The 27,604-nt window shown below is 39.2% G+C and overlaps 1 protein-coding gene across 2 annotated transcripts; it reads right to left on the minus strand.

Moving 5' to 3' along the window:
• Positions 1-256: 256 nt before the first annotated feature.
• Positions 257-27,132, minus strand: LOC143514893 (uncharacterized). Of its 2 annotated transcripts, none has more exons than XR_013130983.1 (6): positions 26,615-27,095; positions 26,160-26,282; positions 24,586-24,698; positions 20,947-21,139; positions 20,733-20,836; positions 257-7,263 (listed from the first exon to the last, which is right to left on the minus strand). XR_013130983.1 is itself a non-coding variant. In XM_077006633.1 (6 exons), the coding sequence occupies exons 1-5, from the start codon at positions 26,733-26,735 to the stop codon at positions 20,831-20,833; spliced, it is 531 nt and encodes a 176-aa protein (XP_076862748.1). In that variant the 5' UTR covers positions 26,736-27,132; the 3' UTR covers positions 257-7,263; positions 20,733-20,830. The 2 variants fall into 2 exon arrangements, 1 of the variants encoding a protein (XP_076862748.1); XM_077006633.1 differs by having other exon boundaries at positions 20,972-21,139; positions 26,615-27,132.
• Positions 27,133-27,604: the final 472 nt, after the last annotated feature.

The raw sequence follows: 27,604 nt of genomic DNA on the forward strand, positions 1-27,604 counted from the left end.
GGGGTAAAAGTTCACTAAAAAATCGATCTTTGGACGTACGAATCGATTATCAGATCATCATATGCGAATCGATTCTGAATCGGAAAATCGATTTTTTCAACACAGGCCTAGTAATAATACAATTCTTTGTAAGCTTCAAAAGATTGAAAAGATCCCCCTTCAAATAGTTCAAATAGGTCCACTTTCCCCTCCATGGTGTCCTGGTGATGGATGACCTCCAGTTATAGCTACTTTGCAAAGTTTAACTTGCAAGAAATGGTGTGTCCAACATGTTTAATTCTTCTTCTAGTCAGTATAATACATCACATTTACAACTAGACTGCAGTCCATTACTTCACAGCCTCATCTTGATTTTCAATTGGTTTCATTTGGTACAAATGGCAGAAGCATATTTGTTATACAGGATACTGCTACAGGTTCTCATAACAAAATACAATATAATTGCAAAAAATAGAATATGGAAACAAGGGTTTCATTTATTAACATTTAAAACAATAGTATTTTAGCATCTTTGCTGTCCCCTTCATAAATCGTTTTTCATCATGAGTTTATTGTTCCCACAAACACTGAAATTAAATACCTGCCCATGGGCATTGTGGTCCTGATAGTTGCTGGTTGGCTCATCACTGGTGCTGGACTGAGTGTTTTAACAGCTGTGGTTGTTGCAACTGTAGGAGATGGAGCTATGGTTGTTTTAGCAGTAGGAGGTGGAGCTGTGGTTGTTGCAACTGTAGGAGGTGGAGCTGTGGTTGTACTAGCAGTAGGAGGTGGAGCTGTGGTTGTTCTAGCTGTAGGGGTTGGAGCTGTGGTTGTTCTAGCTGTAGGAGGTGGAGCTCTGATTATCGTTTTAACTATGGAAACTACTGCTCTGTTTGTTTTATATGTTGTGTCAGATTTGCTTGAATTATCTGCTGTAGTAGATTGTGATCTTGGTGTTTCTAGTGCGGTAGTTGCATTAATGGCAAAAATAGCAGTTTCATGAACTACAGCCATTGTTGTATTGATTGTTGATAGTTGGCTTGTCATTGGCACTGTGATTTTTCCTTTAGTTGTAGATGTTGTATCAGATATGGTTGTTACAGCAGCTTTAGGTTTTAGAGGTGACAGTGTTCTTCTTGCAGTAATTGCAGCCATGAGAGAAATTGTATTTTCATACACTAGGGGCATTGCTGTGGTGATTTGTGCTACAGTGGGTGTTTTCATAGAAATGGAACTGTTGTTTCTAGCTGTTGGGTATATAATAGGAGTGGTTGTTGTAGGAGTGGTTGTTGAGACAGGTACAGTGGGTTCTGCATTTCTGCTTGTAGATTCAGTCAAGGACTTTAAACGTGCAGCTGATATTGTCATCTGTTTTGTAGTGGAAATAGCTGTGGTTGTTGGTGGTGTTGTGGACATATCAAATGTGTGTGTTGAAACTGCTGTAGTGCTCAGTGATGATGATGGTGTTCTTGCAGTAGCTGCAGCAGTGCTAAAAATGTTAGTTTCATGTATTATGGGTGTTGTACTGATACCTGATGGACGCCTCGTCATTGGCACAGTGGCGGCTTCTGCTGGACTTGATGTAACATCTGCTGAACGCTTATGGCTGGTTGTTGAGTATATAGTAGATGTATGCGCAGTCATTGACATTTCTGCTATGCTTCCTGCACTTGTGGTTTTGGAGAGTGTTCTAACATCTGTTGAACTCTTATAGCTGGTTGTGGGATGCATAACAGAAGAAGGAGCTGTTATTAATTCTTGTGCAGTGGTTCTTGCACTTGTGGTTTTTGTAGAGTTTTTCATCAAAAGTCTGGGGGTTTTTGCCATGTATATTTTAAGAACTGTTTGTGGCCCATAGATAATTGTAGGAATTTCAGTAGAAGTAGAATTAGTGTTTAATACTTCTGCAGTGGATACTGTATTTGTGTTTGGAGCTTCACCTGAGGAACTTACGGCAGTGGGAAATGGAGTAGAGGTTATCACCTTTTTTGTTGTGGAAACAAATGTATTTCTTCCTTTTGTTACAGATTTTGTGTCTGGTGTGCTTGTTACATTTGCAATAAGTGCCAGTGATGGTGTTCTTCTTGCAGTAGTTGCAGCAATACTAGAAATGGTGGTTTCATGTACAAAGGGTTTCGTTGTTCTGATAGTTGATGGTTGTCTTGTCATTGGCACTGTGGTGGTTTGTGTTGGACTGGGTGTTTTAACAGCCATTGAACTTGTGTAGGTAGTTGTTTGGTACATAGTAGAAATAAGAGCAGCCATTGATACTTGTGCATTGGCTCCTGCACTTGTGGTTTTGATAGAGTCTTTGATTTTTTTTGCATTGAGTATTCTAAAACCTGTTGAAGCTTCATACATGATTGTAGGAATTTTAGTAGTAGTGTTTGATTCTTCTGTACTGGGTGCTGTATTTGTGGTGGTAGCTTCAGTCAAAGAATTAAAATTTTCAGGTGTAGGCCTCTGAACTGATATTGTCATCCCTTTAGTATTGGAAATGGCTGTGGTCATTGTTGGTGTTGTATCATATGTGCGTGAAGAAACTGCTGTAGTGCTCAATGAGGATGATGATGGTGTTCTTGTTGCGGTATCTGCAGCAGTGTTTGCAGTGATGGTTTCATGTACTAAGGGTGCCATTGTATCGATAGTTGCTGATTGGCTTGTCATTGGCACTTTGCTGGTTTGTACTGCAGTGGGTGTTCTAACATCTGTTGAACTCTCAGTGCTGGTTGTTGGATGTGTAACAAAAACTTGAGCAGTTATTAATACTTGTGTAGATGTTCTTGCACTTGTGAGTTTATTAGAGTCTTTCACCAAATTTGTGGGGTTTTTTGCTTTGGATGTTTTAAGAACTGTTCGTGGCCCATAGATGATTGTAAGAATTTCAGTAGAAGTTGGAATAGTGTTTGATACTTCTGCAGTGGATACTGTATTTGTGGTTGTAGCTTTATTCGAGGAACGTACAACTGTTGGTGTGGACACTGGTATTTTCATTTTTTTGTTTGTGAAAACTACTGCATGTTTTCCTTTTGTTGTAGATGTTGTGTCTGGTGTGCTTGTTACAACTGCTGTAGGTGCCCATGGTGATGAAGGTCTTCTTGCATAAGTTGCTGCAGTGGTAGAAATCATTGTTTCATGTACTAAGGGCATTGTTGCACTTATCATTGCTGGTTTGTGTGCTACAGTGGGGGTTGTATCAGAAATGTAACTGTTGTTTCTGGCTATTGAGTATATAGTAGAAGTGAAAGAAATCACGGGTACTTGTGCAGTGCTTTCTGCACTGGTGGATCTTGTAGAGTATGGCAACAAACTTACATTTGTATTTTCTTTTGCATTGAGTTTAAGAGCTGTTGGATCCCGATAAATCATTGTAACAATTTTACTAGAACTAAGAGTAGTCTTTGATTCTTCTGAAGTGGGTACCATATTTTTGGTTGTAGCTTCAGATGAGGAACGGTTAGCTCCAGGAGGTAAGGCTGATAATATCTTTTTTATAATGGAAACAGCTGTGGTTGTTGGTGGTGTTATGGACGTTGCATCATATGTGTGTGCTAAAACCGCTGAAGTTCCCAATGATGGTGATGAAGGTCTTCTTGCAGAAGTTGCAGCAGTGCTAGAAATCATTGTTTCATTGTCTAAGGGCATTGTTGCACTTATCATTGCTGGTTTTCGTGCTACAGTGGGGGTTGTATCAGAAATGTAACTGTTGTTTCTGGCTGTTGAGTATATAGTAGAAGTGAAAGAAATCATTGGTACTTGTGAAGTGCTTTCTGCACTGGTGGATCTTGTAGAGTATGGCAACAAACTTACATCTGTATTTTCTTTTGCATCGAGTTTTTTAAGAGCTGTTGGATCCCGATAAATCATTGTAACAATTTTACTAGAACTAAGAGTAGTCTTTGATTCTTCTGAAGTGGATACTATATTTTTGGTTGTAGCTTCAGATGAGGAACGGTTAGCTCCAGGAGGTAAGGCTGATATTACCTTTTTTATAATAGAAACAGCTGTGGTTGTTGATGGCGTTATGGACGTTGTATCATATGTGTGTGTTGAAACCGCTGAAGTTCCCAATGATGATGGTGAAGGTCTTCTTGCAGAAGTTGCAGCAGTTCTAGAAATAATTGTTTCAGGTACTAAGGGCATTGTTGCACTTATCATTTCTGGTTGGCTATTAATCATTGTAACAATTTTACTAGAACTAAGAGTAGTCTTTGATTCTTCTGAAGTGGGTACTATATTTTTGGTTGTAGCTTCAGATGAGGAACTTTTAGCTCCAGAAGGTAAGGCTGATATTATATTTTTTGTACTGGAAACAGCTGTGGTTGGTGGTGTTATGGACGTTGTATCATATGTGTCTGCTGAAACCGCTGAAGTTCCCAATGATGATGATGGTCTTCTTGTGGTAGTTGCAGCAGTGCTAAAAATGGTAGTTTCATGTACTAAGGGTGTTGTATCGATAGTTGCTGGTTGGCTTGTCATTGGCATTTTGGTGGTTTGTACTGCAGTGGCTGTTCTAACATCTGTTGAACTCTCATAGCTGGTTGTTGAATGTATAACAGAAGAAGAAGAAGCAGTTATTAGTGCTTGTGCAGTGGTTCTTGCACTTGTGGTCATTGTAGCATTTGTCATGGCATCATTGCTCATTTTTAATGCAGCCGTAGGAGATGGAACTGTGGTTGAGGTTGGTGTTGTAGATTCATCATATGTGTGTGCTGAAAGTGCTGCAGTGCGCAGTGATGATGGTGTCCTTCTTGCAGTAGTTGCAGTAATACTAGAAATGGTGGTGTCACGTACTAAAGGTGTTGTTTTGATAGTTGATGGTCGGCTCGTCATTGGCACTGTGGTGGTTTGTGTTGGACTGGGTGTTTTAACAGCTGTTGAACTCGTATAGGTAGTTGTTCGGTACATAATAGAAATAGGAACAGTTATTGATCCCTGTGCAGTGGCTCCTGCCCTTGAGGTTTTGGTAGAGTCTTTTACCAAACTTGTGGGTTTTTTTGCTATGGATATTTTAAGGACTGTTCGAGCCCTATAGATGATTTTAGGAATTTTAGTAGAAATAGGATTAATGCTTGATTCTTCTGCAGTGGATACTGTATTTGTGGTTGGAGCTTCACCTGAGGAACTTATGGCTGTAGGAGGTGGAGCAGAGGTTATCATCTTTTTTGTTGTGGAAATAACTGCATTTCTTCCTTTTGTAGCAGATGTTGTGTGTGGTGTGCTTGTTAAAACAGCTGTAGGTGCCAGTGATGATGTACCTGCAGTTGTTGCAGCCATGCTAGAAATGGTAGTTTCCTGTACTAAAGATGTTGTATTGATTGTTGATGGTTGGCTCATTGTTGGTATTGTGGTGATTTGTGCTGGACTGGATGTTGTAACAGCTATTGAACTCTTGTAACTGGTTCTTGGGTATATAGTAAAAGTCGGAGAAGCATTCAATACTTGTGCAGTGGATCCTGCACTTGTGGTTTTGAGAGAGTCTTTGATTTTCTTTGCAGTGAGTATTTTAAAACTTGTTGGAGCACTGTAGATGATCATAGAAATTTCAGTAGAAGACATAGATGTGCTTCTTAAAACTGCTGTAGGTGCCCATGGTGATGAAGGTCTTCTTGCAGAAGTTGCAGCAGTTCTAGAAATAATTGTTTCAGGTACTAAGGGCATTGTTGCACTTATCATTTCTGGTTGGCTATTAATCATTGTAACAATTTTACTAGAACTAAGAGTAGTCTTTGATTCTTCTGAAGTGGATACTATATTTTTGGTTGTAGCTTCAGATGAGGAACATTTACCTCCAGAAGGTAAGGCTGATATTATATTTTTTGTACTGGAAACAGCTGTGGTTTTTGGTGGTGTTATGGACGTTGTATCATATGTGTGTGCTGAAACCGCTGAAGTTCCCAATGATGATGATGATGGTCTTCTTGCAGTAGTTGCAGCAGTGATAGAAATGGTAGTTTCCTGTACTAAGGGGGTCGTTGTACTGATAGTTGATGGTTGGATCGTCATTGGCACAGTGGTGGTTTGTGTTGGACTGGGTGTTTTAACAGCTGTTGAACTTGTGTAGGTAGTTGTTCGGTACATGGTAGAAATAGGAACAGTTATTGATCCTTGTGCAGAGGCTTCTGCACTTGTGGGTTTTGTGGAGTCTTTCACCAAACTTGTGGGTTTTTTTGCTATGGATATTTTAAGGACTGTTTGAGCCCCAAAGATGATTTTAGGAACTTCAGTAGAAGTTTGACTAGTGTTTGATACTTCTGGAGTGGATACTGTATTTGTGGTTGTAGCTTCACTTGAGAAACGTACAGCTGTTGGTGTGGACACTGGTATTTTCATCCTTTTTGTTGTGAAAACAACTGCATTTCTTTCTTTTGTTGTAGATGTTGTGTCAGGTGTGCTTGTTCCAACCGATGTAGGTGCCAGTGATGATGGTTTTCTTCTTGAAGTATGTGGAGCAATGCTAGAAATGGTACTTTCATGTACTAAGAGTGTCATATTGATAGTTGATGGTTGGCTCATCATTGGCATTGTGGTGATTTGTATTGCAGTGGGAGTTTTTGTAGCTGTTGAGCTCTTATTGCTGGTTGTTGGATGTATAGTAGAAGTAAGAGCAGTCATTGATACTTGTACAGTTAGATCTGTGTTTGTGGTTTTAGCTTTACTACAGGAACTATCACTTTTCATTCTATCAGTATCTGTAGCATTTGAAGCTGAGGTTATTGTACTTGAAGCATCAGCATCAGCTGGTGTTCTGCGTGTCATTTTAGGAGTGCTCTTTGGAATTGTTGTAGAGACTATAGACACTTTGTTTAGATGACCAACAGTACCACCTGGTGTAATTGTGATTGGTATTTCTTGATCCACTGGCATGTAAGGAGCAGCAGGAATTGTTGGAAAACCCCAGAAAGTGTCATCAGCATTATCAGTATCTGCTTCCATTGACCCTCTGCTCATTTGTTCTACAGAAGTCTCACTATTATGTTTCTTGCTCTTTGGTGGTGGTGTTTCTCTTGTAGATGATCTGTAAGGTTCTAACTTTATGGCTGGAAGGTCCCACAGCTCCTGTATCCAGGACTGAGGTAGAACATCATAATATCTTGAAGGTTTTATGTCAGAAGCATTGTCAATGAAATCATATGATGATGTCATACCAGAGTTCCCAAACAGGTTTTCTGATGAGATCCCCTTGTTGGACCAACGTTTGGGGTGGTATTGGATACAAGACACTTTTGCTGTGTAGAGATTGTCTGTCCTATCTGTATACTGCAGCACAAGCACACCATAATCCTGAGGGGGAAAAGCATGAGTTCAATTATTCACTAAATACCATCAAATAGGACCAGTGTGAATTAATTTTAGCTGAAATATAATGAAATGGCATATTGCAATTATGGAAATGAGAACAATGCATTATATTGTTCTCAATTATACATTATATTGTATAATATATGCATTATATTGCCTGCCATAAGCCTGTATAAACCTGTATATAAAAGTATTTATAGCTACATGCATAACACCTTAGAAAGTCAGGTTTTATATATAAAGCATTCTTTGTTCAAAAGAACATTTCTGTTGTAATGCACTGTAAATTTATATCACATAACATTTTCCAAACTCTTCTGTAACACTAAATACTTTGGAACCTTGTACTTCAGAGCATTCTTAAACTTCCTGTCACAATTAGCTCCTCCCCTGGCTGTCAATAATGTGGGTTTTATTTATGTTGACGTTTCTCTGTCCCGCCTCATGATTTGTAACCCTTCCCCCTTGTTAGTGATGTCAGGTGTTCCTTGTTGGTATGTGAATATATATAGTCTATGTTTGGTCTTTAATATTACGGAACATTGTGGATATGCATGTAGATGCTGATGTGAAGATCAGGTTCATGCTTCTGTGTTCATTACGGTTTGTCATTGTTCTTTGTGTTTGAGTATGTCACTACCAGAGGTGTCAAGTAATGAAGTACAAATACTTTGTTAACTTACAAAGTTAAATTTTAGTTATCTATACTTTACTGAATTTTTCATCTGACTTTTTACTTCTACTCCTTACATTTTAGAAATTGCCTCATTACTCCTATTTAATTTTGGCTTGTTCTTAATCTGGCTTGTCGTTAAAACTATCCAGATAAATCGTGACATCCAGATAGAGTGGATTTGATTGTGGTGGGATAAGAAGTATAAACATACACCACTCCCACACCCTACTGTTTTCTGCGTGATCCATCACACGTCACGTCACACTCCAGCAATGACACAGCAGACATGAGTAGCTCAGTATGAAGATGTTCATGGCAGAGACTTGAGAACTCAAGAGAAATATCCCAACTAAGCACCAATGAGGAGGCTGGTATCCAGAAAGACCAGCTAACCAGCTGTATATCAAAAGTGCTCCGCTGTAGATTTTTTAAATATTTGTCTTGTCATTTGTGTATTTGTCATCGTGGTAATACATGTTTTGTGTCATGCACCTCTCCTTCACTGCCCCTCCATCACCACCGTGACTATATAGTTTTAATAAAGTTGCATTGTCCTAAAATGCATTCGTTTTCAATTGGCATATATGCGGCTGAAACAGTCAGCCTAGCGCTTCCCTATTTTAACATTAACATTTTAAAATGACATTATAGTCATTATGGATTTTAGAAAAATGTTTTTGAGGGGAGGTGGAGTAGTGCCTTATAGGCCATGTGATGCGGCCTACGTCTTTGTCCTTAATGGCATTTTCCCCTTACATTACTTTTACTTTTATACTTTAAGTAGTTTTGAATCCAGCACTTTTACACTTTTACTTGAGTAAAAAGATTAAGTCAATACTTCAGCTTCTACAGAAGTATTTTTAAACCCTATATCTATACTTCTACCCCATGAAAAATCGGATGAAAAATAATTACTCCAGAAAGGTATAGATACCCAAAAAAAACCTCTAAAGTAAGGTAATTTGTTCTTTGTTACTCGACACCTCTGAATACAACCAAACATAGACTATATATACATAGCAACAAGGAGGAATGGTTACAAATCATGAAGCGGGACAGAGAAACGCACATGGTAACATAACAAGACCTACATGATTGACAGCCAGGGGAGGGGCTAATCGTGACACTTCCCGAAACTCTTTGAAATTTAAATATATTTGTAACTTGAGAGTAGTCTGATCCATTCTTAACTTACTATGTATTTTTTAACTTCAAGTTCTTATGTAATTATACAGTCCCTGACATAAGTTCTGTCGCTTATCCATGTTGTGGAAACAAAAGCTTATAACCTGAATTTAAATTCATCGATTGGTTTTAGAAATGACTCATATGAAAGCTGAAACCCTCCCAAATGAGATTTAATTTATAAAAATAAATTTGCTTTAATGCAGAAATATTGATCATTTAATGAACACAGAAAGGTTTTTTGTCGCCTTGTCATATAATGCACCCAATCCTAGTTTACAGCCTCACCTGTGCTCACTAATTGATTAGTTAATTAGTGGGTGTGTATAAAAAGAACTCCAGCACACCAGACCTTCACTTGCACTGCAACTTGACCTCTGACATCATGCCAAAAATGCATCCTACGACCAAAGCCTTGATTATCAAGACACTGAAGACCAAATCCACTGCAGAGTAGTGATGGGCAAATGAAGCCTCATGAAGCAATGAAGCTTTCCAACCCTTTGCTTTGCAAAAAGGTTCATTACTCGAGGCTTCATTCATCACTCACTAGTGACATCTGCTGGTGAAACTGTAACAGCCTTGTCATTCAGTTGGATCATACTTTCAAAAATTTGTAAATGCAATATTGTCACAAAGTTTCCATCAAACTCACGTTTAGTAACAGGAGAATCAATTAAATCATACTTAATTGTCATGTTTTAATTATTAAAATGATTTGTAGCCAATCTAATCCTTGACCATCAGTGGTTGTATTGGGTTTGAAGATATGTTGTACTTTACTATATTGGGAATTGAGTGATTGTTGAGGCAGACTGAATATTTTGAGTTAGAAACCGAGTTAAAAAACAGAATGTGTAATCGTTTCTTGGGGGTTCTAGATCTGGTTTTTAACATTACAAATAAGGTTTGCCTCTTCCAATGGTTTTTAGTCTGTTTTTGATGTGTGCATCTGATGTACATCCTGATCAAACAAAAAGAATTTAGAACGTTTCAGATTTAAAATTTAAATTTAACCACCTACTACAACCCACGAAGCAACAGGGTTCATAGCGCTTTTATTTTGAAAAACGATACGCAAAATTAAGCAATGACGTGGCCGATGTAATCCGAGGCCTCGTTTGTTGCTGATCACGTGATTTTGCTCAATATGACACAAGCTCCAAAACGGGGCTTCATCGGACACGCCCCCTTTTTACTCGGTACATGCCTCGAAGCCTCGCTCGCTTCAGATGTCCCATCACTACTGCAGAGGTGGCTGGCACCTTAATTGTGTCGCAGCGTCAATTACAAAGAATTTAAAAAAGATTTGAAGAGACTGTAGATGTTTTTGACAAGCCCAGGTCCGGCAGACCCCAAAAGACAACTGCTCGAGAGGAACATTTGTTGGTTAGAAAATCCATAGCCAGTCCCTCTTCCACTGCAGCAGAGCTCCACCAGGCCTGGTCTCCTCAAGTCCCTGTGTCAACTACAACAATTTGTAGGATTCTGTCTCGAATTCTGTCTCTACATCTTACATTCCCAATCATAAAAGGGGTAAAATTTTGCAGCAGGATGGTGCTCCATCTCATACATCCATCTCTACATCAAAGTTCCTCAAGGCAAAGAAGATCAAGGTGCTCCAGGACTGGCCAGTCCACCAGACATGAATATCATTGAGCATGTTTGTGGTAGGATGAAAGAGGAAGCTTGGACGACAAAACCAAAGAATTTTGATGAACTCTGGGAGGCATATAAGACTGCATTCTTTGCTATTCCTGATGACTTCATCAATAAATTGTATGAATCATTGTCGAACCGCATGGATGCGGTCCTTCAAGCTTGTGGAAGTCACACAAAATATTAAATATGGCTCTAATAGCACCACAACGTCATTCACCAGTGTTATGAAGCATATATTTGTATATGAAGTGAATTATTTGTTTGATTTTCACCTTACTTTCTGTGGGCGACAAAACTTTTGTCTTACCAAAATCTGACCTTTCTGTGTTCATTAAATGATCTGCATTAAATCTCATTTGGGAGGGTTTCAGCTTTCATATGAGTCATTTCTAAAACCAATCGATGAATTTAAAGTCAGGTTATAAGCTTTTGTTTCCACAACATGGATAAGCGACAGAAATTATGTCAGGGACTGTACCTTTAAAAGGCTGTTAATAGCACAGCAACAGCACATTTGCATGTCTAAAAACACGAAATCATGAAAATTAATATTTATTTTTCCAAGCAATAGGACAGTTCATAACATAAGGATTTCAATGCCAACAAATATCAAAGATAATAGGGTTGGGATTAATATTAGGGCTAAGGTTAGAGTTATGGTAGAGATGGGGTTGGGGTTAGGGTATAGAGTTAGGGCTGGGGTTGAGGTACAGAGGGGGTTGAGGTCAGGGTATAGTTAGGGCTGGGGTTAAAGCTCTGGGGTTAACTCACTAACGTGAGTTATGTAATAAGTGTGTTTACAGTTTTAAATGTGTGAGGGTTTAGTGGGTGTCACAGCCTCCTCTAGGAAGAGGCTGACCCTAACCCTAACTCTAGGTCTTTTAGTTCAGATCTGAGCATATAGTTTTATTTTATTCCATGGTTAAAATAATTTCATTCACATTAAACAGTATAACGTATTCTTCTTCTTCTTCTTCTTTTGGCAATTCCCATTAAGGAGTCGCCACAGCGGATCAAACTCCTCCATCTGGCCCTGTCTTGAGTGTCCTCCACTCACACACCAGCCACTGTCATATCCTCTACCACTGCATCCATAAACCTCTTCTTAGGTCTACCTCTCCTCCTCTTGCCTGGAAGTTCCATTCTCAAGACCCTCTTACCAATATACCTCTCCTCCCTCCTCTATACATGTCCAAACCATCTCAATCTCACTTCTCTGACTTTATCTCCAAAACATGCTACATGTGCTGATCCTCTAATAAACTAATTTCTGATCCTATCCTTCCTCGTTGCTTCATCTCAACATCTTCATCTCAGACACCTCCATCTCCCTCACCTGTCTCTCAGTCTGTCCATGACAATTGCAAACAGGAAGGGACTCAGGGCTGATCCCTGATGTAGTCCTACCCCCACTTTAAACCCGTCTGTCATTCCTACCGCACATCTCACTGCTGTCACACTGTTCTCATATCCTGCACCACCCTCACATACTTTTCTGCTACTCCTGACTTCCTCATACAATACCACAGCTCCTGTCTCTGTACTCTATCATAAGCTTTATCTAAGTCAACAAACACACAATGTAACTCCTTCTGTCCTTCCCTATACTTCTCCATTAACAATCTCAAAGCAAACATAGCATCTGTGGTGCACTTAGCTGGCATGAAACCATACTGATGCTCACAAATCTCTACCTCTCCTCTAAGCCTAGCTTCCACTATTCTTTCCCAGATTTTCAGGCTGTGACTGATCAACTTTATTCCCCTGTAATTACTACAGCTCTGAACGTCGCCCTTATTCTTGAAAAGCTGCACTATTATATTATGCTTCGTCTCCACTCCTCAGGCATCTGCTGACCTTCCAAAATTCTGTTAAATAACCCAGTCAAAAACTCCACTGCTGTCTCTCCCAAACATTTCCATGCCTCCACTGGAATATCATCTGGTCCAACTGCCTTACCACACTTCATTCCCCGAATTGAAGCCCTTACTTCCTCCTTGCTCACCTGGAGCACTTCCTGATTCATTTACATTTACGGCATTTAGCAGACGCTCTTATCCAGAGCGACTTACAAAGTGCTTTGCTTCTAATCACAGAATACATCCTAGGTAATAGTCAGTGTTGCGAATAACGCCATTAAAAATAACGGCGTTAGGTAACGTCATCATTTTGTCAGTAACGGGATAATATAATTAGTTACTTTTCCTGTCGTTACAACGCCGTTTACGTTACTGGTCATTAAAAGCGGTGCGTTACTATATATCGATATACTAATGCGAGCGGACCGCTGCCCAGGCTAGTGAGGAGTAACAGATCTCGATAGGTCACAGTTCTCGGTGTAACACGTGTTTAACTTAACAAGTCAGTAAGCGATTGGCTAAGGCAGCGTTATGATAGCCAATCAGAGCCAGTGTTTTTACACGCGCGCCGAAGCACGCGAGTGACACGACACAAACGGAGAAGAGGCCGAAATGGCGTCAGGTGCAAGCCGAAGAAAACTAGAACTTTCAAGGCGAAATAAACATTATTTAAGAAAATACTTGAAGTTCCTGAATGTCTACCAGACTGGGTATTTGATTTATTTAATTAAAAATAGAGGTTTTATTGTTAAGTTTACTTCTGTTGTAAACAAACCAGTTGTCTCAGGTTGAGAGAATTTAATTTAATTTCATAGATGTAAATGCACTTTATATAGTGTAACTGTTTACTTTTGCTTTTTTTTTTTCCCAAAGATTTGGGATTTTAAAGGATTTTATCCTGCACTGGTCTGTGGATGTGCAATAAATATCAAAAGTTAAACAATTTTCTGATCTACTCATTTCAACTGACTGTGAAAACTGCTTAAAAAAAACTTAATTAATTGGCATATAACCTTTTTTTAACTGTAACGCAAATAGTTACTTTCCCTGGTAATGAGTTACTTTTATTATAGAGTAATTCAGTTACTAACTCAGTTACTTTTTTGAACAAGTAGTGAGTAACTATAACTAATTACTTTTTTAAAGTAACGTTCCCAACACTGGTAATAGTACAGATAGGCCAGAATTCAAGACACAATTGAGTCACACTACTACTAAACCACAGGAGTCAATATCATTACCTAGTGTTTTGCAAGTTAGACATTTGCTAGAAGCACAAATAACCATAGACAGACATACAATTTAAGAACAACGGCAAGTAGTATCAGCTGAGTTAGTGCTCTGGTAAGAACTACACAAACAGGTGAGACTTCAGTCTATGCTTGAAGATAGCAATAGACTCTACTGCCCATCACGGTTTCTCTGTCTGGCCAATCTGTACAGATAGATCCTTTTTCCCTTCCTTAGTGTCCAACTTCTCATACAGCTTGCTATATGCCTTCTCTTTAGCTTCTGCCACTGCTCTCTTTGCCTTATGACACATCTCCTTTGTCTACTCTGTCTACTTTCTTCATCTCACTGAAAATCCCAATTATTTTTAGCCAACCGCTTTCCTCTCAAACTTTCCTGAACTTCCTCATTCCATCACCACGACTCCTTGTCTCCTTGTCACCATGACTTCCTCTGTCCTGAGGTCACACCAAGTACCTTCCTAGCCACATCCCTCACTGCATTTTAAGTCTCATCCCAGGTATCCAGAACACCACCACCATTACCCAGTACCTGCCTCACCTCACCCCTGAATTTTACACCACAGTCCTCATCCTTTAACTTCCACCACCTTATCTTAGGTTCCACTCTCACTCTCTTCCTCTTCTTCACCTCCAAAACCATTCTACATATCACCATCCTATGCTGTTTAGCTGCATTCTCCCTACCTTGCAATCACTAACCTCTTTTCAGGTTTAATCTCCTACAGAGGATATAGTCGACCTGTGTGCATCTTCCCCCACTCTTATACGTTACCCTGTGCTCTTCCTTTTTCTTCAAGTAAGTGTTAACTACAGCCATATTTATCATTTTAGGAAAATCTACCACCATTTGTCCTTCCGTATTCCTTTCTTTAACGCCATATCTACCCAACACCTCCTCATCACCACTGTTCCCTCCACCAACATGTCCATTTAAATCTGCTCCAATAACCACTTTCTCTTCTTTAGGAACCTGCAAAACAACTTCATCTAACTCTCTCCAGAATTCTTCTTTCCCCTCCACATCACAACCTACCTGAGGAGCATAAGCACTGATGACATTCATCATCACCCCATCAATATCTAACTTTACACAGATCACCCTGTCACTTACTCTCTTTACCTCCACTACACTCTTACTAAACTCATCCTTCAGGATTACCCTTACTCCATTTCTCTTCCTGTCTACACCATGATAGCCACCACCAATGCTTCTGGCCTTGCTCCCCTTCCACTTGGTCTCCTGTACACACAGTATATCTGTCTTCCTCCTCTCCAACGTATCAGCTAGCTCTCTCCCTTTACCTGTCATAGAGACCATATTCAACGTACTAACTCTAACCTCCACCTTCCTGCTCTGCTTCCTCTCCTTCAGCTTCAGAACCCTCTTCCCCCCTCTCCTCCTCCTCCTTGTCCCAACAGTAGTCCAATTTTCACTAATGCCCTGTTGGACATCAGCACCAGTGGCGGTCATTGTTAGCCGGGGCCTTGACCGACGCAGTTTTTACACCGGATGCCCTACCTGACGCAACCCTCCCTATTTATCCGGGCTTGGGACCAGTACTAAAATACACTGGTGTGTGCACCCTAGTGGCTAGGTTAAACTGGTATTAAATTAATATTTTAAGATTTCAATTAAATGGATTGATTAATCAATATTAAATAGGCGAGTAAGGCTAGACTAGAATAATCAATAACAAATAAGTGAGAGTAAGGCCAGACTAGAATAATCAGTAACACAAATAAGTCAGAGTAAGGCCATACTAGAATAATCAATATCAAATAAGTGAGAGTAAGGCCAGACTAGAATAATCAGTAACACAAATAAGTAAGATTAAGCCAAGGCTAGAATAATCAATAACCCTAACCCTAACCCTAACCTCCTCTTCCTCTAGCCCTAGACCTAACCTCCTCCCTCAACCCTAATCCTAACATATCTCCCTATCTGCCATCCCCCAACCCCAAACCTTTCCTTAAACCTAACCCTAACACTAATATACACACTTCAGCATCTGGAGCCCTAACTACATCTCTAGGGTTAGGGTTAGGGATTAGGGCTTAGGGTTTAGGGGTTAAGGTTAGGGTTAGGGCCTATACTTGCTGTACATGTCTCTAGGATTAGGGTTAGGGTTTGGGGTTAGGGTTTAAGGGTCAGGGTTAGGGCCTATACCTGCTGTACAGGTCTCTCTGTAAATGTGCAAGTCTAATGCCCCAATTGCCTTCCGACACACTTCAGAATGAAAGGATATGTGTACTGTACTGGAATACAGTGGGTGTCCACACCAAGGCTACTTCCTGTCCCCTGTCTTGAATGACCAGGAAGCATTTACCAGGCTGGCTTGGCAACATAAAGAATCAGAAATGTTTTTGCCTAAATGTATACACTTGTAATTCCGTTAAATGATTATTTATTAGATATGATGCCTGGGGAGATACAACCAACACAATGAACACCTTTCATTTTACTTTCATTTAACTTAAATAAATTTGGCATTCTATAGGTTTCTGAAGGATTCACATATTGCCAGTAATGTATACATAATACAGACTTCAAGACATTTATTTGGTTGTATGTTTTACTTTCACCAAACTTTATTTCTAACACCACTTGAAAGATAAATAATGAAATACTTGAATTGTTGCAAAAAATCTTGTTCTTGGAACTTTTCATCTCCTGCACCATGTCTGCAACTCTGGGAGAAAAATCTTTTTCCACCCCTAATTTGAGTGAGCTCTTTATTATGTCACAGGCTCTTGCCTAATAGGCTGATACGCACCGATCTCGAAGTACTTATGGATAATTATGCAGGCTTATGGTAGGCATTATATTCCACAAACTACATGATAAATGCATTTACAATGCATTATAATTACAGAATTCAAAGGAAACATTATCAAACTATTATCCAAAGCACAAAGCAGAAACATATAAAGAATTAATAAAGAATCATATTTACAGTTTTTGACGACTGCTAACGTGCGTTTGTCCAATCTGTAGTCACATTTTCAAAACTCCAAACACAGTGAACACAACATCAGTTTTCAGTGGCTATACTATTAGTTCAATTCATGTTGTTATGGCACAAAATGCAGTTATTATAATGCTTAAATTTTATTTACAAATGCTTGTACACAGCATGCCAAAAATGAAAACCTAAGGTTCAAAACCTTAAATATCGTATAAAATGCCAAGTTCTGCAAAAACAAAGGCAGCTGAAAAGTTATTACTGTTGTACACATTTTTTGCACATATAGATAAATGAAGTATAGTATAAAATATATATATATATTTATAAGATGTAGCATTTTGTCATTCTCATGTCATCACAAACTGGTTTATAGACCATCCAAGAGTGATGTCCCTTTTCCTCCCGCCCTACTCGCCTTTCCTCAACCCCACTAAGGAACTTTTTTCAGTCTGGAGGTGGAAGGTGTATGATCATTGGCCACATGACCAAATGTCCCTCCTGAATGCAATGGATCCCGGCTGCAGAAACATTTCAGCTGAAGACTGCCAGGGGTGAATAAGGCATAACAAGCTTTTCTTTCCCAGGTCCATGGCAAGGGCCAACATCAGATGTGATGTGGATGAAAACATGTGGCCAACTGCTGAAGGCCGTTTAGATTAGACCTAACAAGACTGTTCAGTTTTGTATTCTGTTTTTCCCCCTTGTGTGGCTTTTTTTGTATATGTGTATTTTTACACATATGGGACCATGGCTAATTATGTTTACAATTACGATAATTATTTTTTGTGTTAGGCCACAATTTACAGTAATGTCCCTAATACAGTAAAATATACCCTTTACTGCAAAACTGTTACTGACTCATTTTTTTGTCTAATCTACATTCCATATAGTACCTAACAGTAAATATCACTCATTGTGTAGACAGTATGTTGCCAAAAATGTACATTTGAAAAAAAGTCCAAATGAAGCGGATTACAGTAAAAATGAACTGACTAAGAAAACAACAGATGTTACTGTAAAATGTCTGTTGTTTGCTGGGAGAGGGTAAAATATTACATGTAATACTGTTTCTGTATTGCCATTAAATGTTAGTTTTTTTACAGTGGTTGTGCAGTGATTGACTATGTTCATCTCGAAAAGAGAATATGTGCTAGTGTTTGAAAGAATGATTGGATACTGAACCAGGTTTGCTGTGTTTTAACAAAGTTGTTTGCATTGTGAAATGCAGAGTTGTTATTTAGTTAAGAAAATGCGCTTTTGAACACGATATTAACTATTTGGCTATTTGTGTGAGGTCAATGTGTTGCTGTGTTTAGAGTTTTGACAATGTATCACAAGTATTGGGAAATGCACGTTAGCAGTCATCAAAAACTGTAATAATTTAATTTGTGAATTAATTTCTTCTGCTATTATTCTACAGCAGAACCTGAAAGAAAAGAAAACTGTTATGCTCAAATCCCAACAAATACTACTCAGTTTAAACGGTTTCCAAGAATCCCCAGTCTTATGTGAATGTGTGTTGTAGTTTTGTAAGATGCTCTGGACAAGAACTTCTTGTCACGGTCTGCCTGACTCCTCCCTTAGGTCTGTCTGTCTGTATGTGTGTGTTTGTGGGTGTGGTTCTGTGTGTGTATGTATATTCATGGGTGTGGTTCTGGTTGTGTGTGATCGTGGGTGTGGTTGAGCATGTTGTGCATGTGCTTGTTAATGTGAGGGTGTGTAGTGTGTGAGTTTTTCTTTTAAAGCTCCACAATTGTGGAATAATCTTCCTGCCTCTATTTGGGACTCAGACACAGTCTCAATGTTTAAAACTCGATTAAAGACTCATCTGTTTAGTTTGGCCTTTGGTTAATCTGTTACATATTTACTACATCTCGTATCTTTTCTCAGAGGTTCACCTGGAGAATAACATTGCAGTCGGAGCCTACAATACCAGCATCGCTGCTCCGACACGGAATGAAAGCCTGGCGTTCATCAACAGACATTTACAGTGACAATATCATAACCCAGAACTTTCATTTTTACCTTTACTTAGTCTTATTGTGTGATTTGTGTGTGACTTGTGTATTTGTCTGTATTTTGTGTAATTTGTGTGTTAACGAGCCGCCCAATGGAGGATGGGTTCCCTTTTGAGTCTTGGTTCTCCCGAGGTTTCTTCCTATTCCCCACCATCATAGGGAGTTTTTTCTCGCCACTGTCGCCTTTGGCTTGCTCATTAGGGTTCTGGACCCATAGTATTGTTAACCTTTTAAATCCTGTAAAGCGCTTTGTGACAACATGTGTTGTGAAAAGCGCTATACAAATAAACTTTGATTGATTGATTGATTGAGTGTGTTAATATGAGGATGTTTAGTATGTGTGTGAGTGTGTGTAGTGTACGTGTTGTTAATATGAGTGTGTGTAGTGTGTGTGTTTTGTTAATGTGTGTGTAGTGTGTGTTAATGTGAGGGTGTGTAGTCTGTGTGTGTGTGTGTGTGTGTGTGTGTGTTTGTGTGTTTTGTTAATGTGTGTGTAGTGTGTGTTAATGTCAGTGTATGTAGTGTGTGTGTGTGTGTGTGTGTGTGTGTGTGTGTGTGTGTGTGTGTGTGTGTGTGTGTGTGTGTGTGTGTGTGTGTGTGTGTGTGTGTTCTTAATTTGAGTATGTGCTCGTCTTTGTTTGACCTGAGTCCCATCTTGTGCATTATGTGTTCACTGTTTTTCGGTTAGAGCTACTAGCGCTATTGCTAACAATTATGGTAAAGTTGGCTATTTGTGAAGCTTGTGAAGCTTCGGTCTCGTCATCCAGCTTCAGCCTTGCTATATTGCACTTCTGCTAAATACTTTAAATGCTAATGTTATTATGATTACCACAGATGCCACTGTGTGGTTGCATTCAATTTTAAGGATGAAATAACATTCAGTGAAATGCATGCAATCCATTTGTGTCAAAAATGTTGTAAAATATCTAAACCTAAATACATATATTCACATAGCACTGAATATAATTACTGCAGTGCTGCAGACACCAGGTGATGAATGTTGAAGCTGCTTACAGGTGATTACAGGTGAAAGGCAGGAGGATTCTGTCAAACTGCTGAATAACATTCACTTCTTAAGTCTTCATGGGTCTTTAAGGTCTTTAAAGTGTTTACAGATGGAATTATTGTTATGGGCTCAATGAATAAACCCTGGTGCAAAGATACATTTTCATATATGACTAATTAAACTAAACTAAAGAACACCTTAAATTAAAGTCATGAATACTGTAACACTAACATCAGTAACACTGAGTGAGGTGAGGCAGGACACAAACACCTGAGTGAGTGTGTTTCATTAGGACTTTTGCCCTATCTTGGCTAAAGAATGCTAAGAATGCTTTTGGCACTTGTGAAAATGCTTTTGGCACTTGGTCCTCTCAAGGTTTCTTCCTATTCCCCACCATCTAGGGAGTTTTTCCTTGCCACTGTCGCCTTTGGCTTGCTCATTAGGGATTTGGACCCATAGTATTGTTAACCTTGTAAATCCTGTAAAGCGCTTTGTGACAACATGTGATGTGAAAAGCGCTATACAAATATATTTGATTTGAAAGCTCAGGAAGTATGAACTCTAAAGAGCTAAAGATGAGAACCTTAGAGTTTGAAAAATGCACAACAGAACAGAAAAGGAAACAGCATGCATAAAACAAAACCATGTGATCCTGTTGCCATGGGAACCTAAATGCTAGAGAAAAAGGAGCTTTTTAAATGTAGAATATTAATCTTGTATACGAGGCATATTTCATATAATTTAAAAAGTAGTATTACAAAGATCATTAACTTCTCATTCAACAAACCCTGAACGTAGCATGTATAAGTTGACTGTCTAACAGTACCTTCGTTCTGGGGTTTTCTGCTTTGATAAACAGGTGATCTCCATTTCTCCACTGTGTAAGGTCTGGAGATGCATGCTTCTCTTGTGTGATGGGTGCATCTAGGTCTGGAAAGTAATAAGGAATCATTTTATATCTGCACTTACAAAACCACATGGAACAATCCACTTCAACAGTTCTGTATTATATTTTTCAGCATGATAATATCACATCTGACCTTGAAATCCTGCATATTTTAGCACCTTAGCAGGTAGCTTCACAATTGTAGCATCAGCTGCACACGTCACTGCAGGAATCTGCAGAAGAGCTCCAGATGTGAGTGATGGACAGGTTTCAGATATTACCATAGCCCCCTTCAGGTTGCTGTCAGGATGGCCTATTGTCACTGTGTACTGTTTCTTGTGGGCAACCTGAGAGGAAGAGAGTAGACAATGAACTGCATGTATCTACAATTACATTAAACACATATACTTACATGTATAATCACATTACACACCTATATTTCCATCTATAGTCACATTAAACACCTATACACCAATACTTACATCTATAATTAAACAACTTTATACCAGACATGGGAACAAGTCACTAAGTTGCAAGTAACAAGTAGGCCTGTGTTGAAAAAATCGATTTTCTGATTCAGAATCGATTCGCATATGATGATCTGATAATCGATTCGTACGTCCAAAGATCAATTTTTTTGTGAACTTTTACCCCCGCCTCGTCACTGAATTCACGCAGGCGTGCTCGGTCTAACTAACTGTAAAACAACATGGCGTCGGACAGTGACGGTAATGACGATAGTCAAATCGGCAATCTAAAAACAGAAGGACAGTTTATCCAGTGTCAGTGACTATTTACAGTTAGTCCATGTCACTCACAGTTTACCCAGTGTTTTCACAGTTTAAAAAAGTAAAAAATGTTCTTGTAACGTTGGGTGCAAGGCAAGGCTTTCACTTTCCAAATCGTTACGTTTATTACATTTACCGAAGCGCAGACAGCGCACATAAAACACGTTTACATAGAACATGTGTGACTCAAACAACGACGAGCACAGGACGCTGCGTGAATGCACAAACCCTACGTGACGAGACGAGCCACAGGTGAGACGGATTATCACAAGATGCACCCGCATGCACGGAGATCTACAGACGCAAACGAGTAGACGCAGACAACGTTAACACACGCCCAACAGGGAGGGGTCGGGGACCGTAACATGACAGTTCTGTTCTTATATTCGCACTTTAAAGAAAAATACACGTTTACATTTTATACTTTCAGTTTATTAAGTGTGAGCACTTTTAAAATAAAAATGCATTTGGTAGCAACAGCTTTTGGGTGAATTCTTAATTATTTCAATCATAATAATAATGCACTGGTTAGTGTCCCAGTAGGAGTCCACTGTTGCAGATATAGACACCTCAAAGATGTCCTCTGTTTATTGTCCTGGATTACCTTTCTTGAAGGTAGATTTATGATGACCCTTTTCACCAGTCTTCCAGCCATCATTAACTACCAACTACCAGTAACTATTTGCTGATTAATATCGATATAATACTAGTTTTAACATGTTGCTTCTGTACATAGTCAGGAAACAGCTCAAATACATTTTTAATAACACTAAATACTAAATAACACTATATACATTATTAATGTGGTAAATGACTATTCTATCTGTAAACGTCTGGTTTTTAATGCAATATCTACATAGATGTATGGAGACCCATTTCCAACAACCATCACTCCAGTGTTCTAATGGTACATTGTGTTTGCTAACTGTGTAAGGAGGTTATTGGATATTTAGAAAACCCTTGAAAACCCTTGTGCAAGTAGGTTAGCACAGCTGAAAACAGTTTTGCTGATTAGAGAAGCTATAAAACTGACCTTCCTTTAAGCTAGTTGAGAATCTGGAGCATTACAATTGTTGGTTCGATTAAACTCACAAAATGGCCAGAAAAAGACAACTTTCAATTGAAACTCGACAGTCTATTCTTGTTCTGAGAAATGAAGTCTATTCCATGCGAGACATTGCCAAGAAACTGACTACAATGGTGTGTACTACTCCCTTCAGAGGAGAGCACAGACAGGCTCTAACCAGAGTAGAAGGAGAAGTGGAAGGCCCCGCTGCACAACTGAGCAAGAAGACAAGTACATTAGAGTCTCCAGTTTGAGAAATCGACGCCTCACAGGTCCTCAACTGGCAGCTTCATTAAATAGTACCCGCAAAACGCCAGTGTCAACGTCTACAGTGAAGAGGCGACTCCGGGATGCTGGCCTTCAGGGCAGAGTGGCAAAGAAAAAGCCCTATCTGAGACTGGCTAATAAAAGAAAAAGATTAATATGGGCAAAAGAACACAGACATTGGACAGAGGAAGATTGGAAAAAAGTGTTATGGACAGACAAATCAAAGTTTGAGGTGTTTGGATCACACAGACGAACATTTGTGAGACGCAGAACAACTGAAAAGATGCTGGATGAGTGCCTGACACCATCTGTCAAACATGGTGGAGGTAATGTGATGGTTTGGGGCAGGGCCGGAGTGGGACACTTTTTCAGCCCGGGAGTTTCATGCCCAAATCTGGCCCAAAATTATTTTCCCCTCCCAATCGGCCCAAACTAGAGATTGACATGAGCCGGCCCATCGGGAATCCTCCCGAATCTCCCGATTAGCCACTCCGGCTCTGGTTTGGGGTTGCTTTGGTGCTGGTAAAGTAGGCGATTTGTACAAGGTAAAAGGAATTTTGAATAAGGAAGGCTATCACTCAATTTTGCAACACCATGCCATACCCTGTGGACAGCGCTTGATTGGAGCCAATTTCATCCTGCAACAGGACAATGACCCAAAGCACACCTCCAAATTATGCACAAACTATTTAGAGAAGAAGCAGGCAGCTGGTGTTTTATCGGTAATGGAGTGGCCAGCGCAGTCACCAGATCTCAACCCCAGCTGTTGTGGGAGCAGCTTGACCGTATGGTATGAAAAAAGTGCCCATCAACCCAATCAAACTTGTGGGAGCGGCTTCTGGAAGCATGGGGTGAAATTTCTCCAGATTACCTCAGCAAATTAACAGCTAGAATGCCAAAGGTCTGCAATGCTGTAATTGCTGCTAAGGGAGCATTCTTTGACGAAAGCATTGTTTAAAGTAGAAAATTATTTCAAATAAAAAAAAAACATTATTTCTACCTTGTCAATGTCTGGACTATATTTCTATTCATTTTGCAACTCATTTGATAAATAAAAGTACGAGATTTCAGGGAAAACACAAAATTGTCTAGGTGACCCCAAACTTTTGAACGGTAGTGTATATTACTTAATTATTATGTTAAAATAAGGATTTCGAGTCTTTAAGTCTTAAAGCTCAAGTCCGATTCCAAGTCCAAGTCAGTAAAGGTAAAGTCTAAGTCAAGTCGCAAGTCTTCAGTGATGTTGTCGAGTCAAGTCACAAGTCATCAGTTTAGTGACTCGAGTTGGACTCGAGTCCAAGTCATGTGACTCGAGTCCACATGTCTGCTTTATACCTATACTTACATCTATAATTAAACACCTGTACACCAATACTTAGATCTATAATTAAACACATTTACATCTATACTTACATCTATAATTAAACCCCTTTATACCTATACTTACATATATAATTAAACACCTGTACACCAATACTTACATCTATCATTAAACACATTTACATCTATACTTACATCTATAATTAAACACCTTTATACCTATGCTTACATCTATAATCACATTAAAACCTGTACACCTATACTTACATCTATAATCACATTAAATACCTGTACACCTATACTTATGTCTGTAACTACATTAAAGCAACAGAACGTCTGACAGGAGTCTCACCCAGTCGTGTAAGTAACAGCCTTCATAGAAGATCCTGAACGTTGAAGAAGGCTGCAGCTCCACATGACTGCACTGTTCCAGCACATGTTTGACAAACACCTGAGGTTTATCATCTGATGGCAGAAACATAAGAGTAGCAGATCCATCAGGTTTATCTCTGTGTCTTTGCTCTGTATCATCTACATTTTGGTTGGCTGCAGCTTTGTATAAAAACCAGGAGTGTCCAATTAGGTTCAGAAAATAAAGGCTCTACACAGAACTTTGTTCCAGCTGTCTGGATCTTTTAATTCACAAAATGAAATAATTAACTATCAGCATACAGTTACATAGAGAAATCAGATGGGTGCTGTAAAACCTTGGAAGGACCTTTATTTTTAGAATCTAAACGCGTCCACTTCTAAGAAATACTCTGGGGAATAATGTGGTTATACAAGGGGATGGTTTAAGTTATGTTTGTAGAGATGGGTCTTCAGTCTATGTTTGAAGTCAGTAAGAGACACCATTGTATGGACAGGTAGTGCACCTGGGTGGTGTTGAGGGGACGTGCCGTGTCTTGAAGAGCAGTGGTTCCATGGTGTTGCACCAGAGCAGGAAGGGTGTATGACGCATTGAGAGACTAGTGCTTGCAAGTAAGATGGAGCAGCTACAATTTTGGCTTTGTAGGCTAAAAATGCATCAGTGTTTTAAATCTGATTGACTGACTATGGAGAGACATTGCTGGAGTGATGTGAAGAGGGGAAAGTTCAGTGTGATTCATGAACACAGGAAGAGTGAATATGGTTTATGAACACAGGAAGGTTCAATATGATTCATGCAGCTGCATTCTGAATCCAGTGGTGCAGGGGGGCCTGCACAGAGAGCTGCCGTGGTCCAGCTCTGATCCTGGATCAGCTGTAGGGACCCAGTACTGTGTTCAGAGAAGTCTGCTCAGAGATGATGAATGTCCTGACTGGGCTGGCCAGGACTACACAACACCATTAAGAATTAACATTACACCTAAAAAACCACCAGGGTATCTGGTAAGGACCTCAAAATACTGGATGCACATTTACTTTAGAAAGATTAATTTCAAACAGAAAGAAAAAAATCCTTAAAAAACCCTTAAGACCTCTGGATTTCAACATGTATTTCTCAAAATAAGTAAGAGATTAACAGATTAACAGCAACTGTTAAGTGGATTATCCACAGTCATCGGCTGTAGATACCAGCATCTAGTCACTCACCTCAATGTAAGGAAAGATGTGAAGTTTTGAACATGAAACTCACTGTACATGTTTGTCTAAATACTTCTGATACCCGATTGCTGAGTGATTACGTTCAAAGGTGCTATAATTTAATATTATATAGACTACATTAAAAATTATATAAATTGAATATTATTGCAAATCAACTCCGAGTCAGTCACAAAAGTTTATTGCAGAAGGTCCACTAATGAGAATCATTAGCTACCGTCTCCTATGTGTGTTAATATTTATAAAAGTTAAAAGGCTATATAAATAATTGCCACATTCACTGTTTTTCATTGTCATGTGAAATAATTTATGACAGACAACCAAGAATCTAAATAAACTTACCGATTATCAGGTTAAAATCTGTGCGCTGAGTTGGAGAAATTTCTATTATCAGACTTTCCCTGTCGCAGTAAACCGCTGGATGCGAACTACGTGAGTCCTTAATATCAGCCTTATTTTGCAATCCTGTGGATGAACATCAGCGAACGTTTCACAATCTTTCAGAATTCGCAAAATTTATTTATGTAATTGGTCCACATACTGAACTAATATGTTTAATAAATTACATGCTATAGGCCTAATTACATGCAATTCTTTCTATTTTATTGACTACTGTCTCTCCACCGACATAATTCCACGGTTTTCTTCACGCAAGCGCGAGCGTATCCTGTTCGACCGTTTTTGTCTTTTAAGTTTCAATTTTCAATTCCAAGATTGTGAAAATTTCTTACTTGAATATTTCATATCAGACTCGTATCACAGGTTTATAACGATCTCGCGTCCCGTTTTTTTCTTACCATAAGAATCATGTCCAGGAGACGGGAGAAAATTCGTTTTCTCAGAATCTTCCTTTGATGTTACTGGGTTGAGCTGGGCCAGTATGACCAAGAGAAAAGCCCGAACCATCATCTGCCGCATTTCCGAAGAGTATACCACAGCCCTACATAGCTCAAGGCGACATTTCCTCGCGGTTCAGATGAAGTGTACTTCCTTCGCAGCTACGCTGCCACGAGACGTGCGTAATGGAGCAAGTGTCCCTGCATGCGCTCAACAAACAAGTGTCTGCATCACGCCTGTTTTATTTTATTTGAGTTTCCGTTACTCTTAAACTGGAACGTGAAAGTGGCCCATCTATAAGTTTACCAAAGTCTCCTAGTAGGCTCACAGCTATAAAGGTGAGAAAATGGTTTCTGGTGCAAGAACAGAAGGCAGACGAGGCTCCTAAACCTAACCCTAACCCTAAAACAGAAGGCAGACGAGGCCCCTCCTCTAAGAGCAGCACAGCAGGGTAGAAGATGATCTTAGAATCATTAAGAAGCCAGTTCTGTAAAAAGAAAATTGACTAAACATGTTGATGCTCATTAGGATTACCTGAGATTGACTATTAAAGAATAAGTGTATTTTTGTTGGATCTCACCTGACTTCTAATTATATCAGTTACTGATTTGCTTCTCCACCTGTAGTTATTATTCTCCCACCCCCTTCATTTTTTTTACCTTAAAATAATAATACTGTAAGATCCTTTAGTTTCTTGGGAAATGGCATAACGTACCCTTCATCCTAAAATGTTCAAAATTAGCTTCCAAACACCACAAACCAGTGTTTCCCATCTTAATTGTAAAAACTTTTGTTCTTATCAGTCTTTTCTGCAAAACAAACAATAAAATAGTGCTAGACAGTAGTATTAGAGACAGTATTACGGAATGGAGTGGAAGAACAGTTTGATAGATTTTTGCACTCTAGCTGTTAAACATCTGATTTTTTTGTGTAGAATTTTGCACTGTATG

Source organism: Brachyhypopomus gauderio, chromosome 5, assembly GCF_052324685.1.
Source record: "Brachyhypopomus gauderio isolate BG-103 chromosome 5, BGAUD_0.2, whole genome shotgun sequence".
Classification (NCBI taxonomy): Eukaryota; Metazoa; Chordata; class Actinopteri; order Gymnotiformes; family Hypopomidae; genus Brachyhypopomus; species Brachyhypopomus gauderio.